This window comes from Rhinoderma darwinii, chromosome 3 (assembly GCF_050947455.1).
Source record: "Rhinoderma darwinii isolate aRhiDar2 chromosome 3, aRhiDar2.hap1, whole genome shotgun sequence".
NCBI classification, from domain to species: Eukaryota; Metazoa; Chordata; class Amphibia; order Anura; family Rhinodermatidae; genus Rhinoderma; species Rhinoderma darwinii.
In genome coordinates this window covers 130938115-130953245 of record NC_134689.1, presented here as the reverse complement: position 1 = coordinate 130953245, position 15131 = coordinate 130938115, and the positions used below count along the sequence as shown (strand labels likewise).

General features: G+C 42.6%; 1 protein-coding gene across 6 annotated transcripts in view; it reads left to right on the top strand.

The window, feature by feature from the left end:
* KIF20A (kinesin family member 20A) overlaps positions 1 to 4109 on the top strand; it is a 42722-nt gene extending 38613 nt beyond the window's left edge. For 5 of the 6 annotated variants that reach the window (XM_075856755.1, XM_075856754.1, XM_075856751.1 and 2 more), the window contains 3 exons: positions 680 to 739; positions 2404 to 2541; positions 3400 to 4109. In XM_075856755.1, the coding sequence (XP_075712870.1) occupies positions 680 to 739; positions 2404 to 2541; positions 3400 to 3708 (507 nt within the window). In that variant the 3' untranslated portion in view covers positions 3709 to 4109. The remainder of the gene's footprint in view (positions 1 to 679; positions 740 to 2403; positions 2542 to 3399) is intronic. The other variant, XM_075856757.1, reaches the window with a different exon arrangement.
* The last annotated feature ends 11022 nt before the right edge of the window (positions 4110 to 15131 follow it).

Below are 15131 nucleotides of genomic sequence, written 5' to 3'. Positions count from 1 at the left end.
CCTGTTTTTCAGAAAATTAGCTTCGGCTTTTCAGATGTATTCAGCCTCCATCCTCCTGTATTCTTCCTCTATTCCACTGTATCTTGTTTTGGTTTTTTTCTCCCCCTCTCCTGTCCTATATACTGCCTCTATTCTCCTATCTACCCTCTGCTACTTTGAAAGATATTTGTGGCCGCGATACTACTGCACGCGCCGTAATCTGCACCGTTCATGATTGCGGCCCTGATGGATTCAACACACAACCAAGAGGAGGGAGGTCACATGAAGAGCCAGTGCCAAGCTTTATTAGCTCTTGCACACTTGACGGCTTGTGGGACTTGTCGTCATTGGTGCAAGCAGGCGGCAGCTTCTTTCATTGGCGCACGTCTGCGCTTAGTGATGCATGTGGGTGAGCTCAAGGTATCCTTCTGCTGTGTTGCTGAGGCCCGACGGTGGGTCATGACCCGACCATCAGCGGCCATATCCAGACCGCAGCACAGCATATCGGTGAGTGGCTAGCAACCCACAGCTTGGGAAACACTGGTCTAGCCATTATGGCTGTGCTCCGTGCATCATGTCTGTATTCTGGTTTTAAAGTTAAACCTCTTCACTAAACCGCTTACTAGGACCATTCTCATTTTGTGAGGGTTAAAGTCTTTATTTTGTATTTGTAAATGTTTCCTATATTTTACTTTTCCAGCAGTATTTTCTGGGCTCTCATCACAAGTGCACAGATTTTCAGCACACAAGAGCTCTTTGGGTAACCATCTTAATTGTCTGCTTTCACCTTCTTCCTCACCATAAGCTTCTGGGGAGCAACTGTGATTCCATTGCTTCTCAGTCTTTTCCTTTCCTTGCTTTGCCTGCATTACACCTGTATTGATGGGGCCCCTCGTTTTCTGTATGTCTACATTGTAGAATAGTACAATATACTTGACTGTAGTCTTATATGTTAATCTGTGTTTAAAGTTGTGCTCTTTACAATGTACTCCATGTAATAAGCAAAAGCTTAAATTCCTATGGTAAGTTTTATAACCTACTTCAGAGAACTGGGGACTCTATTCTGTAATGCAGTATAATAATCCAAAAATCTGCATGACAGATTATGACTCTAAAGGCTATGTACACTTTCGAAGGGGGTGGTTTATTTTTTTTTTAATTATATATACACCACTTCTATGTATCCTGTATACAGTGAGCGCTGGTCCTGCATGTCTGATACGCAGGATACAGCTATTAATCACATCCAAGTTCATGAACTTAGCTGTGATCAATATTATCTAGCTGCTATCGTTCACATCTAAGTTCATGAACTAAGATGTGACCGATTTTAATAGCTGGTTCCTATGTCAGACATGCAGGACCAGCTCGCTGAAGCCGTCCGTCCCGCTGACCTGACGGATTTGGCTGTGACCGCAATATATAGCTTCAATGTATGCAGTATATATAGAAGTTGTATCCAAAAGAAAATACATTTTTATATCTTGTTGTAGTAAAAACCCATTAAAAAACTTTAAATTAAACCAGACATAGCTTTTTAAGACTTTTTTTTTTTTGTCTTTTTGACTTTTATATTAACATTTTTCCATTTTTATGATACAGCTTCTATGTATGATCGAGTCTAAGGGTATGTGCACACGATATCGACCATTACGTCGGAAATTACGGAGCTGTTTTAAGGAGAAAACAGCTCCTGCATTTCAGACGTAATTGCTCGTACTCGCGTTTTGCGAGGCGTCCATTACGGCCGTAATTTTGAGCTGCTCTTCTTTGAATTCAATGAAAAATGGCTCCAATTACGTCCCAAGAAGTGTCCTGCACTTTGAAGAGGCAGGCATTTTACGCGTCGTCTTTTGACAGCAACGCGTAAAATGACAGGTCGTCGGCACAGTACGTCGGCAAACCCATTCAAATGAGTGGGCAGATGTTTGCCGATGTATTGGAGCCGTATTTTCAGACGTAAATCGAGGCATAAAATGCCTCGTTTACGTCTGAAAATAGGTTGTGTGAACCCAGCCTTATTATGGTAGTCCTGTGTGTTCGACACACACAGAACCCCCTCTCAGCCAATCAGTCAGTTCAGTTAAACTGACTGAATCGGTTTATAGTGAACGATAGTTTTTTTTTTTTCGGGGGGAAAAACGAAGGCATATTTTTAGAGTTCAGTAAAAAAAACACCTAAACATTGATTTCGTTAAAAAAAAAATACAAAGGTGCACGTAGCCTTTTAAGAAAATTGCTTGCTCTCCAGAATCTGATGTGGTATCCCTGCTTATATTTGCACAGAATTCTGCTTCCTTAATGGGTGAAAATCATAAGGTAGTTCTATGGGTAGAGGACTTCTAGTGGTGGGGTTGTGCTTATTCAGGAACAATATTCTTTTTACACTTTTTTTTTTTTTTTTTTTTTTTTCTTCTCCAACAGAACATCAGATTGTTGCGCGCAGAAATTCAGAAGTTTGGTGCCTCCTTGCAGCAGGTTGATCGAGCATGCTGCCATACAACTGGAGCAGAGAAGTTGAGACACGCCTTAGCTGGCTGTGATGATATCTTGTCTAAACAGGTTGGTTTCCATCCTTTGGGTTAGCAGTTTATGGCAAGCACTTTTTCCACATGGAAAAATGGCTCTGCTTGCTAACATTGTAGGAATTTCCTGGAGAATTGGCATACTTTTGTAACATGTGTCCCTGTCTATTGTAGAGCATGGTTTTCCCATATCACACAGTGTGTTTGACAATCTCGTAACTCTTTTTAGACTTCTCTAATCATTTGTACATAGATAAAACTGGAGGATGTATTTTTAGGCTGGGTTCACACGACCATATTAACGTCCGTAACAGACGGACGTATTTCGGCCGGAAGTCCCGGACCGAACACAGTGCAGGGAGCCGGGCTCCTAGCATCATAGTGATGTACGACGCTAGGAGTCCCTGCCTCTCCGTGGAACTACTGTCCCGTACTGTAATCATGATTACAGTACGGGACAGTTGTCCTGCAGAGAGGCAGGGACTCCTAGCATCATACATAACTATTATGCTAGGAGCCCGGCTCCCTGCACTGAGTTCGGTCCGGGACTTCCGGCCGAAATACGTCCGTCCATTACGGACGTTAATGTGGTCGTGTGAACCCAGCCTTATACTAACTAGGCAGACTTGCCATTCAGGAGTCTAGAAAAGTTGGGTGGCGTAATATGGCCATACCATTGTCTAGATTTCCCAGAAATAATTAAACAGAATCCCTTTCCTTTACCGCACACATGTTAATACATTTTCTGCATAGAACTTATAATGTCCCAGTACTAAATTTGTATAGACTTCTATGGTATAAAAGCCAAAATTTGATTATGTATTAAAATAGTTGTTTAGTAGGAAAAAACGGCAAGCCGTTATTACATTCTAACCGTTTTCAACATTCGGTTTAGGAAAAGACTCTAGCAGAACTACAAAACAATATGGTTCTGGTGAAGATGGATCTGAGGAAGAAAGCAATTTGCATTGCTGAACAGTACAACACTGTGCAAAGACTACAAGGAACATCTGGCTTAAAACGCATGTGCAATAATGAAAATCTACAGCCAAACCAAAGCTCCGAGCAGAGGCCTTTTCTCCGCAACCTCCTGTCCAGGACACCGAGACAAATAGCACTAATGGAAAACAGCCCTTATAGCCGTGTGCTACGAGCTCGCCGATCCCCTGTACTAAAAACAATTGCATTCGGTACCAAATACTGAATGTTGTCTGCTGCTAATGAACTCTGAAAGAGCGTTCTTTGCTGCTAATTGACAGCAGTAACTGTATATAACTTTCATATATTGATCGGTTCCATATACTTTGTAGTGAAAGGATGTATGTGCGCGCGTGTCACACTATGCAGGAATTGTTTGTTCAAAAGTGCTTGCAATGCCATTTTTATCTACAATGGCATTTATTCGATGGTTGTGCCCGTTTTATAAAGAACAACAAGATCATGCACAGTTTGTGGAAATGTTCGGTGTTTTTTTTTTTGTTTTTTTTTACTCGTTCTAAGATTTATATTTTTTGGGGGGACTTTTGCAGTTTTAAGTGGTTCACAAGTGCAATATTAATCATGTATGGTTTTAAGTTGTTTCAAATAAATCACTTTTGTACAGTTCTCTATTGAGACGTTTTTAATTTGTTTTCAATTTGCGCTTTTTCCAAAGACTGACAAATTTTGGGATGAAAAAAATATTGTGGCATTAATTTATCGATATGCTGGTTTTACACAAGATTGTGGTTGTCCGTAAAGTTTTCCATTCAATACAAGTGGAGGAGATAGGGCTGTTTAGTACTACTTAAGGTGTAGCTAAACGTTCGACAAACTTCTGACATGTCATAGTGACATGTTAGGATTGGTGGGGGTCCAAGCACTGAGACCCCCACCAATCGCTAGAACGAAGCAGCTGAAGCACTCGTGTGAGCACTCAGTATAGACTTTCTATTGAGTCCGTACACGATACATTTATTTCCGTAAAAAGCCGCACAGGCATGAAGCAGCTGAGCGCTCACACAAGCACTTTATATGCTTCATTCTAGCGATTGGTGGGGGTCTCAGTGCTCGGACCCCCACCAATCAAAACTTTGATAAACTAGCTACACTTTAATTCTGTCGTTCAGGGCTCATAAGATAATTAAGGCATTAATGATTATTTTGAACAAAATTTTGCTGATTTAAGAACCCCAAAACAGAATTTGATCATGTGCAGAAAAGAGATAATGGTTGACAAAGGTATTTTTGTACTTGCTATAAAAATCTTTCCCGTAGTCTTCATTGGAGATGACAAGCGAAACCATGGGTATTGGCAGCGGACACTAAAACAAAAACTTGAATCCTTCTACGCAGGCTATACCCAGCCTACGGACACAACTAATAAGTTTGCACCCCAGCATTAGGAGAAGCATAAGTAAACATGTTTGCTAACCAGAAAAATAAATAAAAGGAATACAGGCTATAAAATAAGGCAACATAAACCTCAGAAAAGAATGGGAGGGAGCTGTGTACTCCAATGCAAATTACAAAAAAGATTTTGGTCTCTAGAAAAATAGTCTTCCCATACATTATCAATGGGGTACACAGGAAACAATGGTTACTTCTAAAGCAGTCCCTGGGGTGGGAAAAACACAAGGAGACTTGCTTTCAACACTGCGTAGCCAAGGCCTGCTCCCGCTTGTGCAAAAGTGTGCATCATGTTAGACTTGAAAAAGGTGTGTGTGTGTAAAGCACCAGGTAGTGGCCTTGTACAGCTGAAGCATTACAGTGCGCTTCTTGAGAAGAGGAACTGGGATGATACCTCGGTCCAATGCTAGATTCACACAAGCGTATGAAACCTCGGATGTTAAAAACTGCAGTTCTTCACGTCCGAGGTGCATCCGTGCTGTTACCTTCGGGACACGTTATCATGCATCTCCCATAGACTAGTCTATGGAGGGATGCGTGAAGCAGAAAAAAAATAGGACATGTCTTATATTTTTTAACGAACCCTTCACACTGTCCGTTGACACAACAGCCGTGTGAACGGCCCCATTAAGTTACATAGGTCTGTTTTTAACGGACGTAATAAACGTATGTCCGCTGCGTAAAACTCACGACATGTCCTATACTTGACCGTTTTTCGCGCATCACGCACCCATCGAAGTGAATGGGTCCGTGATAATCGCACACTGAAGCACTTCTGTGTCACGTGTGATTCGCGCAACAGTAGATAAAGAAATTAAGGAAAAAATAAAAGCACTTCCTTCATTTCTTTGTCTAAACTTCAAAACCGCGTGTCATAAGCATGGCATATGCGTGAAAATTACTCAGCTGACACTGAAGTGCAACGCGCGCAAAACGCGTTTTTTGCACGTGCAAAAACTCACGCTCGTGTGAATCCGGCCTAAATAGCTCGAAATTGTGCAAAAACTGAAGCGAGGGGGAGGATGAGATTTTTAATCGGTTGCATGGAATAGAAGAAAATTATATTAAGTCTGAAGCTACATCCCTGATCCAATTGTCCTCCACCAAAGAAAAGCATGTCTTCAAGAAGAAGGTGGCCTCTCGCACGAGTGAAAGATATTTTTTTTTTGAGAGGGGGGGGGGGGGGTTTCTGTGGTTCCCGTTTGCCTTTCCGTTGCGGGGTTCCACGACGGAACCCTTCAACCGAACGCTGATGTGAACAGGCCCTTAATGATAATTTAAATAAATCTCTTGGAGGAGTGGGAAGATGCAGAGAGATGTCTTGATGGCCTGGAGTTTAAAAATAGGCTGCTTTTCAGTTCTGAAGATTCAGATGTTTGGGATTCCATTTAAAAAAAAATTATATACAGGTGGCCAAGGTGGTTAAAAAAAAATTATTTTCCGATTGAAGAGTCTTCACAAATGTGGAACATTATGGAGCAAAAAGTAGACTGCCTCCTCAAAAAAACCTGGGAGGCATATTCTAATATAAAAACTAATATTGCAACAACTTCAGTCGCAAGATCCATGGTTATCTGGATACATCAACTAGACAACTATCTAAAATGAAAACATTCAGATTGTAGAATATTTTCCACTTCTGAAACTGGTCACTACGTTCTTGGCAGATGCTTCAGCAGAGATCGTAAGGTTTATCTCTTTTAAAAAAACGAGCATTTTTGGCCAAGTTATGACCATTTTTGTATTTATGCAAATGAGGCTTGCAAAAGTCCAAGTGGGCGTGTATTATGTGCGTACATCGGGGCGTTTTTACTACTTTTACTAGCTGGGCGTTCTGATGAGAAGTATCATCCACTTCTCTTCAGAACGCCCAGCTTCTGGCAGTGCAGACACAGCCGTGTTCTCGAGAGATCACGCTGTGTCGTCACTCACAGGTCCTGCATCGTGTCGGACGAGCGAGGACACATCGGCATCAGAGGCTACAGTTGATTCTGCAGCAGCATCGGCGTTTGCAGGTAAGTCGATGTAGCTACTTACCTGCAAACGCTGATGCTGCTGCAGAATCAACTGTAGCCTCTGGTGCCGATGTGGCCGACACGATGCAGGACCTGGGGCAGGAAGTGAGTGACGTCACAGCGTAATCTCTCGAACACGGCTGTGCCTGCACTGCCAGAAGCTGGGCGTTCTGAAGAGAAGTGGATGATACTTCTCGTCAGAACGCCCAGCTAGTAAAAGTAGTAAAAACTCCCCGATGTACGCACATAATACACGCCCACTTGGACTTTTACTTTAAACACGCCCACTTGGACTTTTGCAAGCCTCATTTGCATAAATACAAAAATGGTCATAACTTGGCCAAAAATGCTCGTTTTTAAAAAATAAAAACGTTACTGTAATCTACATTGCAGCGCCTATCTGCTGCAATAGCAGATAGGGGTTGCAAAATCTGGTGACAGAGCCTCTTTAAATCTATTTATTAGATCCAAGTATATATCAGGAATGGCAGAATCCTCCTAAAGTGGATTTAGCTGTTGCCCGCTTATCAATGAAATCTATTTTTCCTTCTGACCAGACATCACTTTTGAAGGATCAAATGTATCGGAAAGCAGATACTCTCCTTAAAAAGTCTTATATAGCCTCCTCCCCAGTCTGTAAATCTTCCCTGGCTTCGGTCTCAGTCGCCAGAACCTTACATGTTCTATTTAGCCAACTTACTAAAGATCTCAAGGAAGGGGACCTACGGATGAAATTTTACACTCTATGCCCGAGATGAAGTTAACCTCCGATTTCTTATGTGATTTCCCTATTGATACCCTTAAATTGGCATCTAAAAACCTAGCCCTCACCAACGCGACTAGGAGAGCACTCTGGCTGCAACAATGGTCGGGGGACATAATCTTTTCTCTCTCCGATTTCAACCTGATTGTTTGGGTCGCAACTAAATAAAATTTTTGAATCTAACTGAAGAGGGTGTCTCTTTTCCTCGGGAAAGGAGAACCAAACAGCGTAATTTTTTCCCTCAAAGAAGGTATTCTCCTAAGTTCAGAAGGAACTACAGACCCTTTGACAGGCAAAGAAGATTCCAATCGAAACCAGGATATAGAGACCCTGGTTTCAGGAGGTGGACTGTCAATGATTCCTCCAAAAATCAACAATTATGATGCCATACCTCATCCTCCACAAGTGGCCGCAAGGCTTTTAAGATTCTACAGAGTCTGGGAGAAAATTACTTCAGGCTCCTGGGTGCTTTCCTTTGTCCAAAGGGGATATTCTCTGGAATTAATCTCCCCTCCTCCAGACAGGTTTCTACTGAATTCTCCAAAAGATCTAACGGTTCTCCACCTTTTACAGGAATACATCGTGAAAGGAGCTCTAGAAGAGGTTCCTATTCCTCAAAAAGGCCTGGGGGTATATGCCAGGGTGTTTAATGTTCCGAAGCCAAATCATCAGTGGAGGCTTATTATAGACATTCTTCTAAAGAAAAAATTCAAGATGGATTCCATAAAGTCAGTCATCAATATTTTACAGCAAGGGGACTTTTTAGCATCAATCGACCTCAAGGATGCATACCTACACATTCTTATTTGTCTAGCTCACAGGAAGTTTCTGAGACGAGCAGTAAAAAGAGGCAAGGACATAATTCACCTACAGTTCATGTTTCTTCCATTCAGCATTTCAATTGCTCCCAGAGTCTTCACCAAGATCATCATAGCAGCTCTCATAATGCAAGGCATCTACCTGGTCCAATACCTAGACGCTTGGCTACTAAGAGCTCCAACCGCACATCTTTCTGTCCATTTAGCCACCACTCTCTGATGTCTAAGTCAGCACAGGTTCCTGATCAACAGAAAGAAATGTCAGCTTCTTCCTTCTCAAAGGTTAACTTACCTAGGGTTTCTACTAGGCACAAGGTCCTTTATCATCACTCTAGCCAGAGAAAGAATCCTAAATATAAGTCAACTTCCTTCTACAGCATCAGGTGGTCTCTCTGAAATCTGCAATGAGAGTCCTGGGACGCCTGACGTCGTCCATAGAAGCAGTCCCCTGGGCCAGGATACACTTCAGAAGTCTCCAGTCCAAGTCCAATATTCTGTCCCAGTGAAGCAGATGTCATCAAGCTCTTGATAATACCCTAAAGATCCTTCCACAAACCAAAATAGACTTGAGGTGGTGGCTCAAGAAGAATATTCTCTCTTCAGGCAGATCTTTGGTCCCCCTTGTCCAGTCAGTGGTAACCCCAGATGCTTCAACGCCTGGCTGGGGAGCTAATTTCGGTGCCCTTAGGATACATAACAATTGGTCTCCCATGGAGAGAGCACTCTCATCCAACTTGAGAGAACTCAGGGTGGGAAAATTAGCCCTTCATCATTTCCAACCTCTCCTCAAAAGGGAAAGCTGTTCTTGTTCAGTCCGACAACTCTCCTACAGTGTTTTACATAAAGAAGCAAGGGGGTACCAGGAGTCAGCTTCTGTTGAAAGAATGCAGGGCCATCATGACATGGGCTGAGAAGAATGTGACAGATCTCTCAGCCGTACATATCAGCGGCATCCTCAACCAACGAGCAGACTGGTTGAGCAGGAATTCTCTCCTCCCCGGAGAATGAAGTCTAAATCAAGAGGTTTACCACATATCCCGATGGGAGATTCCCTCCATAGACATACTGGCCACGAGGAACAACAGGACGACGTCGAGGTTTGCATCGCTGAACCGTCTGGATTTTCCAACATTTTTAGACAGCCTCTCAGTCCCCTGGAAAGCAGAGTTCATTAATGCCTTTCCTCCCATTCCTCTGGTTCCAAAAGTCCTGGGAGGAACAAATAGAAGCCATTCTAATAGTCCCCTTGTGGCCCAGGAGAGCTTGGTTCCCTCTCATATTAGAACTTTCGAGGGGAGAATATTGGGGACTACCAATCCAATAAGACCTTCTCACTCAGAACGGGTTTCACCATCAGGACATCAAGTTCCTTCACCTTACAGCCTGGAGACTGAAAGGTCACTACTAGCAGATAAAGGGCTGTCAGAAGAGGTCATCCAGGAGACCCCCAACCATTAAAGTTTATGGCAGAATTTGGAAGATTTTTAGTGAATGGTGCCATCAAAGATCTATAACCTTCATCCTAGATTTTTTCGTGCAGTTAAGAATTTGAGGCCTCCAGTTAGATCTCCATTCCATTCCATTCCATTCCTGGGATTTATCTATTGCCCTTAACCACCCTACAGGTCCACCCTTTGAACCTCTATCCGAAGTCAGTTTAAAATTCTTCTCCTGGAAGACCTTACTTTTAGTCGCCATCTCTTCAGCCAAGAAGGTAGCAGAACTTCAAGCTCTATCATATAGAGAACCGTATTTGAGAATTCTACCGCATTGTCTCATTATCCGAACTGTGCCATACTTCAAAGGTCTTTTCTAATAGTAAAATCAATCATGAAATTCAGTTACCCACCTTTTTTTCAGATCCACAAAGTGAAGAGCAAGAAAGATAACATCTTTTAGGGTATGTTCACACGGCCTATTTACGGACGTAAATCGGGCGTTTTTGCCCCGAATTACGCCCGAAAATAGCGCCTCAATAGCGCTGACAAACATCTGCCCATTGAAAGCAATGGGCAGACGTTTGTCTGTTCACACGAGGCGTATATTTACGCGCCGCTGTCAAATGACGGCGCGTAAATAGACGCCCGCGTAGAAGAAGTGACCTGTCACTTCTTTGGCCGTAATTGGAGCCGCTATTCATTGACTCCAATGAATAGCAGCGCTAATTACGGCCGTAATTGACGCGGCGTTCAAGCGCCTGCACATGCCGGTACGGCTGAAATTACGGGGATGTTTTCAGGCTGAAACATCCCCGTAATTTCAGCCGTTACGGACGCCCTCGTGTGAACATACCCTTAGACGTAAAGAGAGCTGTTACTACTTACCTAGAGAGAACACAGGAATTCAGAGATTCCGAGGCAAAAATAGCGGCAAAAAGGCCAGTAAATCCTCCCTGGCTAGATGAATTGAGGATACTATTTCGAAATGTTATTCCTCTGAAGGTCGCCCGCTTCCAGCAAACATCAGTGCTCACTCTACTCGTTCTACCGCTACCTCATGGGCAGTAAGGAATTATGTATGTTTTGACCAGGTTTGACCAGATTTGCAGAGCTACAACATATGTAAACCACGATAGGCTGGACATTCCTGCATCTAGAGATGCAGCCTTTGGCAGACATGTGCTTGAAGCTGTTGTTTCATCCCCCCCTTAATTTCGCTTCTCAAATCCCATTTGTATTGTGCTCCCGAGGATGATAAGGAAAGCTAAAATTGTCTTACCCGTAATCTTCCTTTCCTTGAATCCGAAGGCAGCACAACTTTCCCATCCTTAAAGGGAATGTGTCGCTAGAAAATTATTATTATTATTTTTAGTTAAACATTAATTATTTATGTGATTACATATTGTTTTAATTTTTTCACAAGTCAGGAAATATTATAAATTAGATTCTAATTTATAAAATTTCCATGTGCTGGCCACTAGAGGGAGCAGTTCCCAAAATTGCAGCATGGTCAATGTGGTAAAGCAACCTCATTGCTTTATGCTGCAAATTTGGGGTTGACACACTCTCTCTAGTGTCCTCACACAATCCCCCGTCCCTTCTTCTAGCTAGTGCCAGGAGAAGGAGGGGTTTGAATCTTCAAATCTCCTACACTGTATGCCTCCATTTTCTGAGCGACAACACAGTGTAGGAGGATTAGATACAATGCTCAGCAGACAGTATAACACGAACATAATACACACATCACATACACGAACATAAATTACCTTCTCCTGCCGCTGCCGCCACCTCCTTTTCCTTGCGCCTTCGCTTCCTTGAACACATGGCCGGAAGCCACGGCCGGAAGTAGTCATCTTACTGTCCGGCAGCGGCTTCCGGTCCACATTTAAATGGTGCCGGATTTCGCTCTGCGAACAAGCTTCGTTTTGGTCTGTGTGGGAGAAGCGCATGCGCCGTTCCCACACAGATGGCGTACGCTTCAGAGAATAGAACGGCTCCCTTTCGCATTCTCTATGGGGTTGTATGTGCCGTATTCCATCACTGTATGTGTCGTTAATCGACACATAGAGATGAAAAAAAAATGTCAGCCCCCATAGAGAAGTAAAGAACAAAGTAAAAAGTAGAACAAGAGAACACAAATAAATAAAATTTATGTTAATATCATATTAAAAGCAATATGAATAGAACGGCTCCCTTTCACATTCTCTATGGGGTTGTATGTGCCGTATTGCATCACTGTATGTGTCGTTAATCGACACATAGAGATGAAAAAAAAATGTCAGCCCCCATAGAGAAGTAAAGAACAAAGTAAAAAGTAGAACAAGAGAACACAAATAAATAAAATTTATGTTAATATCATATTAAAAGCAATATGATAAAAAATAAATAAATTTCATGACCCCTTCCCTTTAAGTTTATTGCTACATATTTACCCAAGTGGTTAGTGGCTCAGCCCTTACTATATACCCTAGCTATGCTGGTTAAGTGTACTGATTAATTGATTGATTAACCACTCATGTGTTTTTTTTCTTCTGTCCTAGTAGCCAGAAGGCATGACTAACCCATTTGTATTGTGCTGCCTTCAGATTCAAGGAAAGGAAAACTACGGGTAAGACAATTTTAGCTATTTGGACCTGAGATAGCCAAAATACTTGATAAAGCATCGGACAAGAAGAAGGGATTTCCAGAGGAAAGGCCGGTCAGGAATAATTCTTCCTTTCATAGTCCAGATATTATCCTGGGTCGGATTATAAAGACAAAGGGAAATCTGGAAGATTGAGTTACACCAGAGGGGGCAAGGGAAATAACTTAATTTTCAATCCAAACCAGTCTACCAGTCAATGACGCCAGAGTATTTGGAGGATTGTCCCAGTTTGCTACATCCTGGGAAAAAATGAATCAGAAACCCTGGGTTCTTCTACTGATAAAATCAGGCTACAAAATAGAATCTCTCTCTTCCTCCAAATAGGTTCATTGTAACAAATCAGCCACCACAATCACTGCAGAGAAAATGTTAAAAAAAAGAAAAAAGAAAGAAGGTATAAACGACCTTCTTCAGATAGAGGCTGTTTCAGTGCCAAAAGAAGAAGATTGTGGTTGTTATTCTTCTCTATTTTTGGTAAAGAAACCAAAAAACTCATTTAAAACAATATTAAATCTAAAGCAAATAAACAATTGAATCAAATATAGCAGGCCCAAAATGGAATGGATAAGAACAGTAACCCCATTAATCTCGGCTCTTGGATGTGTACAATCGACCTGAAATATGTATGCTATCACATTCCCATTTATCAAAGATATCAGAAGTATCTGAGGTCTGCGATCTAGGAGGATCACAAAATTAATCATTTCCAATTCCAGTGTCTCCCCTTTGGAATATCCTCAGCCCCCCCCCCCCCCCCCCGTGTCTTCTCAAAGGTTGCGAGATGGTGGCTATGTAAATGGGTCACTATTTAATTATCATCCCCTACCTAAATTACTACTAATTGCAGATTTAAAAAAGGATCTCCAGAATGAGCTTAATTTTGTTATGAATTTATTGCAAAAACTAGGCTGGATTATCAAAAAAGCCAAATCTGATTTAATTTTAGGCTGGATTCACACGAGCATGTTCGGTCCGTAAAGGACGGAAGGTATTTCGGCCGCAAGTCCTGGCCCGAACACAATGCAGGGAGCCGGGTTCCTAGTATCATACATATGCACAACGCTAGGAGTCCCTGCCTCTCCGTGGAACTACTGTCCTGTACCGAGAACATGATTACAGTACGGGACAGTTGTCCCGCAGCGAGGCAGGGACTCCTAGCGTCATAGATAACTATGAAGCTAGGAGCCCGGCTCCCTGCAGTGTGTTCGATCCGGGACTTGCGGTCAAAATACGTTCCGTCCTTTACGGACTGAACATGCTGGTGTGAATCCAGCCTAAGACCGGAAGAAAACGACTTCTCAGCACTCCTTCCTCCCCTTTCACAAAAAACAGGATATTGTTACAAAGATCTCAGACTCTCCAAAATATATTGTGCTTGGTTCGACAGGCTATATCAGATTCTATGTCAGACCCTATGGACACCAGCTAATGGGGCTGAGGGGCTTACATTCTAGAATACTTCTTTCAAAGGACATGGTCTCATCAGATAAAGCAGATGTCCCCAAATTATCAGGTGCTGCAAGCAGTATAAGAGACTTTTCAGTAGGCTTAAGATATCAACCACAATTCTCATATAAAGACTTTCTCTGACAATATGTCGACAGTAACCTTCTTGAGACCTCAGGGAGGTACTTGTCATCCTCACCTTCAGAAACTATCTCAGAAAATATTCCTTTTGGCAGAGGAATCTGTTCTTCCTTTAAGGTGAATGGCTGATATAGGCAGAACATGACAAGAACACCTTCTTAGTCGCCAACATATCGATCCATGAGAATGGTACCTCAAAAAATAAATATTCCAGATACTGATTCAAAGGTGGAGTCTTCCTCTGGTCGATTTATTTGCCTTCAAAGGGAAATTCAAAACTAAAAACCACCTTGTCCATGAACCCAAAAGACTATCCAGCAGGAGTAGGTGCTTTGTTTTAGAAGTGGCATATGAATCTGGGCTATGCCTTTCCACCCTACCCTCTCATTCCTCTAATTCTCAGGAAGCTCCAGGAAAACCCAGCCAGGATAATTCTAATTGCTCCACTTTGCGCCAAAAGGAGTTGGTATCCAACACTTCTAAGGGTATGTTCACACGAGGTCATTACGTCCGTAATTGACGGACGTATTTCTGCCGCAAGTCCCGGACCGAACACACTGCAGGGAGCCGGGCTCCTAGCATCATAGTTACGTACGACGCTAGGAGTCCCTGCCTCGCTGCCGGACAACTGTCCCGTACTGTAATCCTGTTTTCAGTACGGGACAGTTGTCCTGCAGCGAGGCAGGGACTCCTAGCGTCGTACATAAGTATGATGCCAGGAGCCCGGCTCCCTGCACTGTGTTCGGTCCGGTACTTGCGGCCGAAATACGTCCGTTAATTACGGACGTAATGACCTCGTGTGAACATACCCTAAGACTCACCATAGAAGACCCATTTGTCCTTCCACCTTATCAGGATGTTCTTCTTCAAGATCCACTGTACTATCCAAATATAAAGAACCTAAACCTATCTGCCTGGATCCTGAAAGGGAAAGATTCCTAAATCAAGGTCTTTCAGACAAGGTAATTTCTAC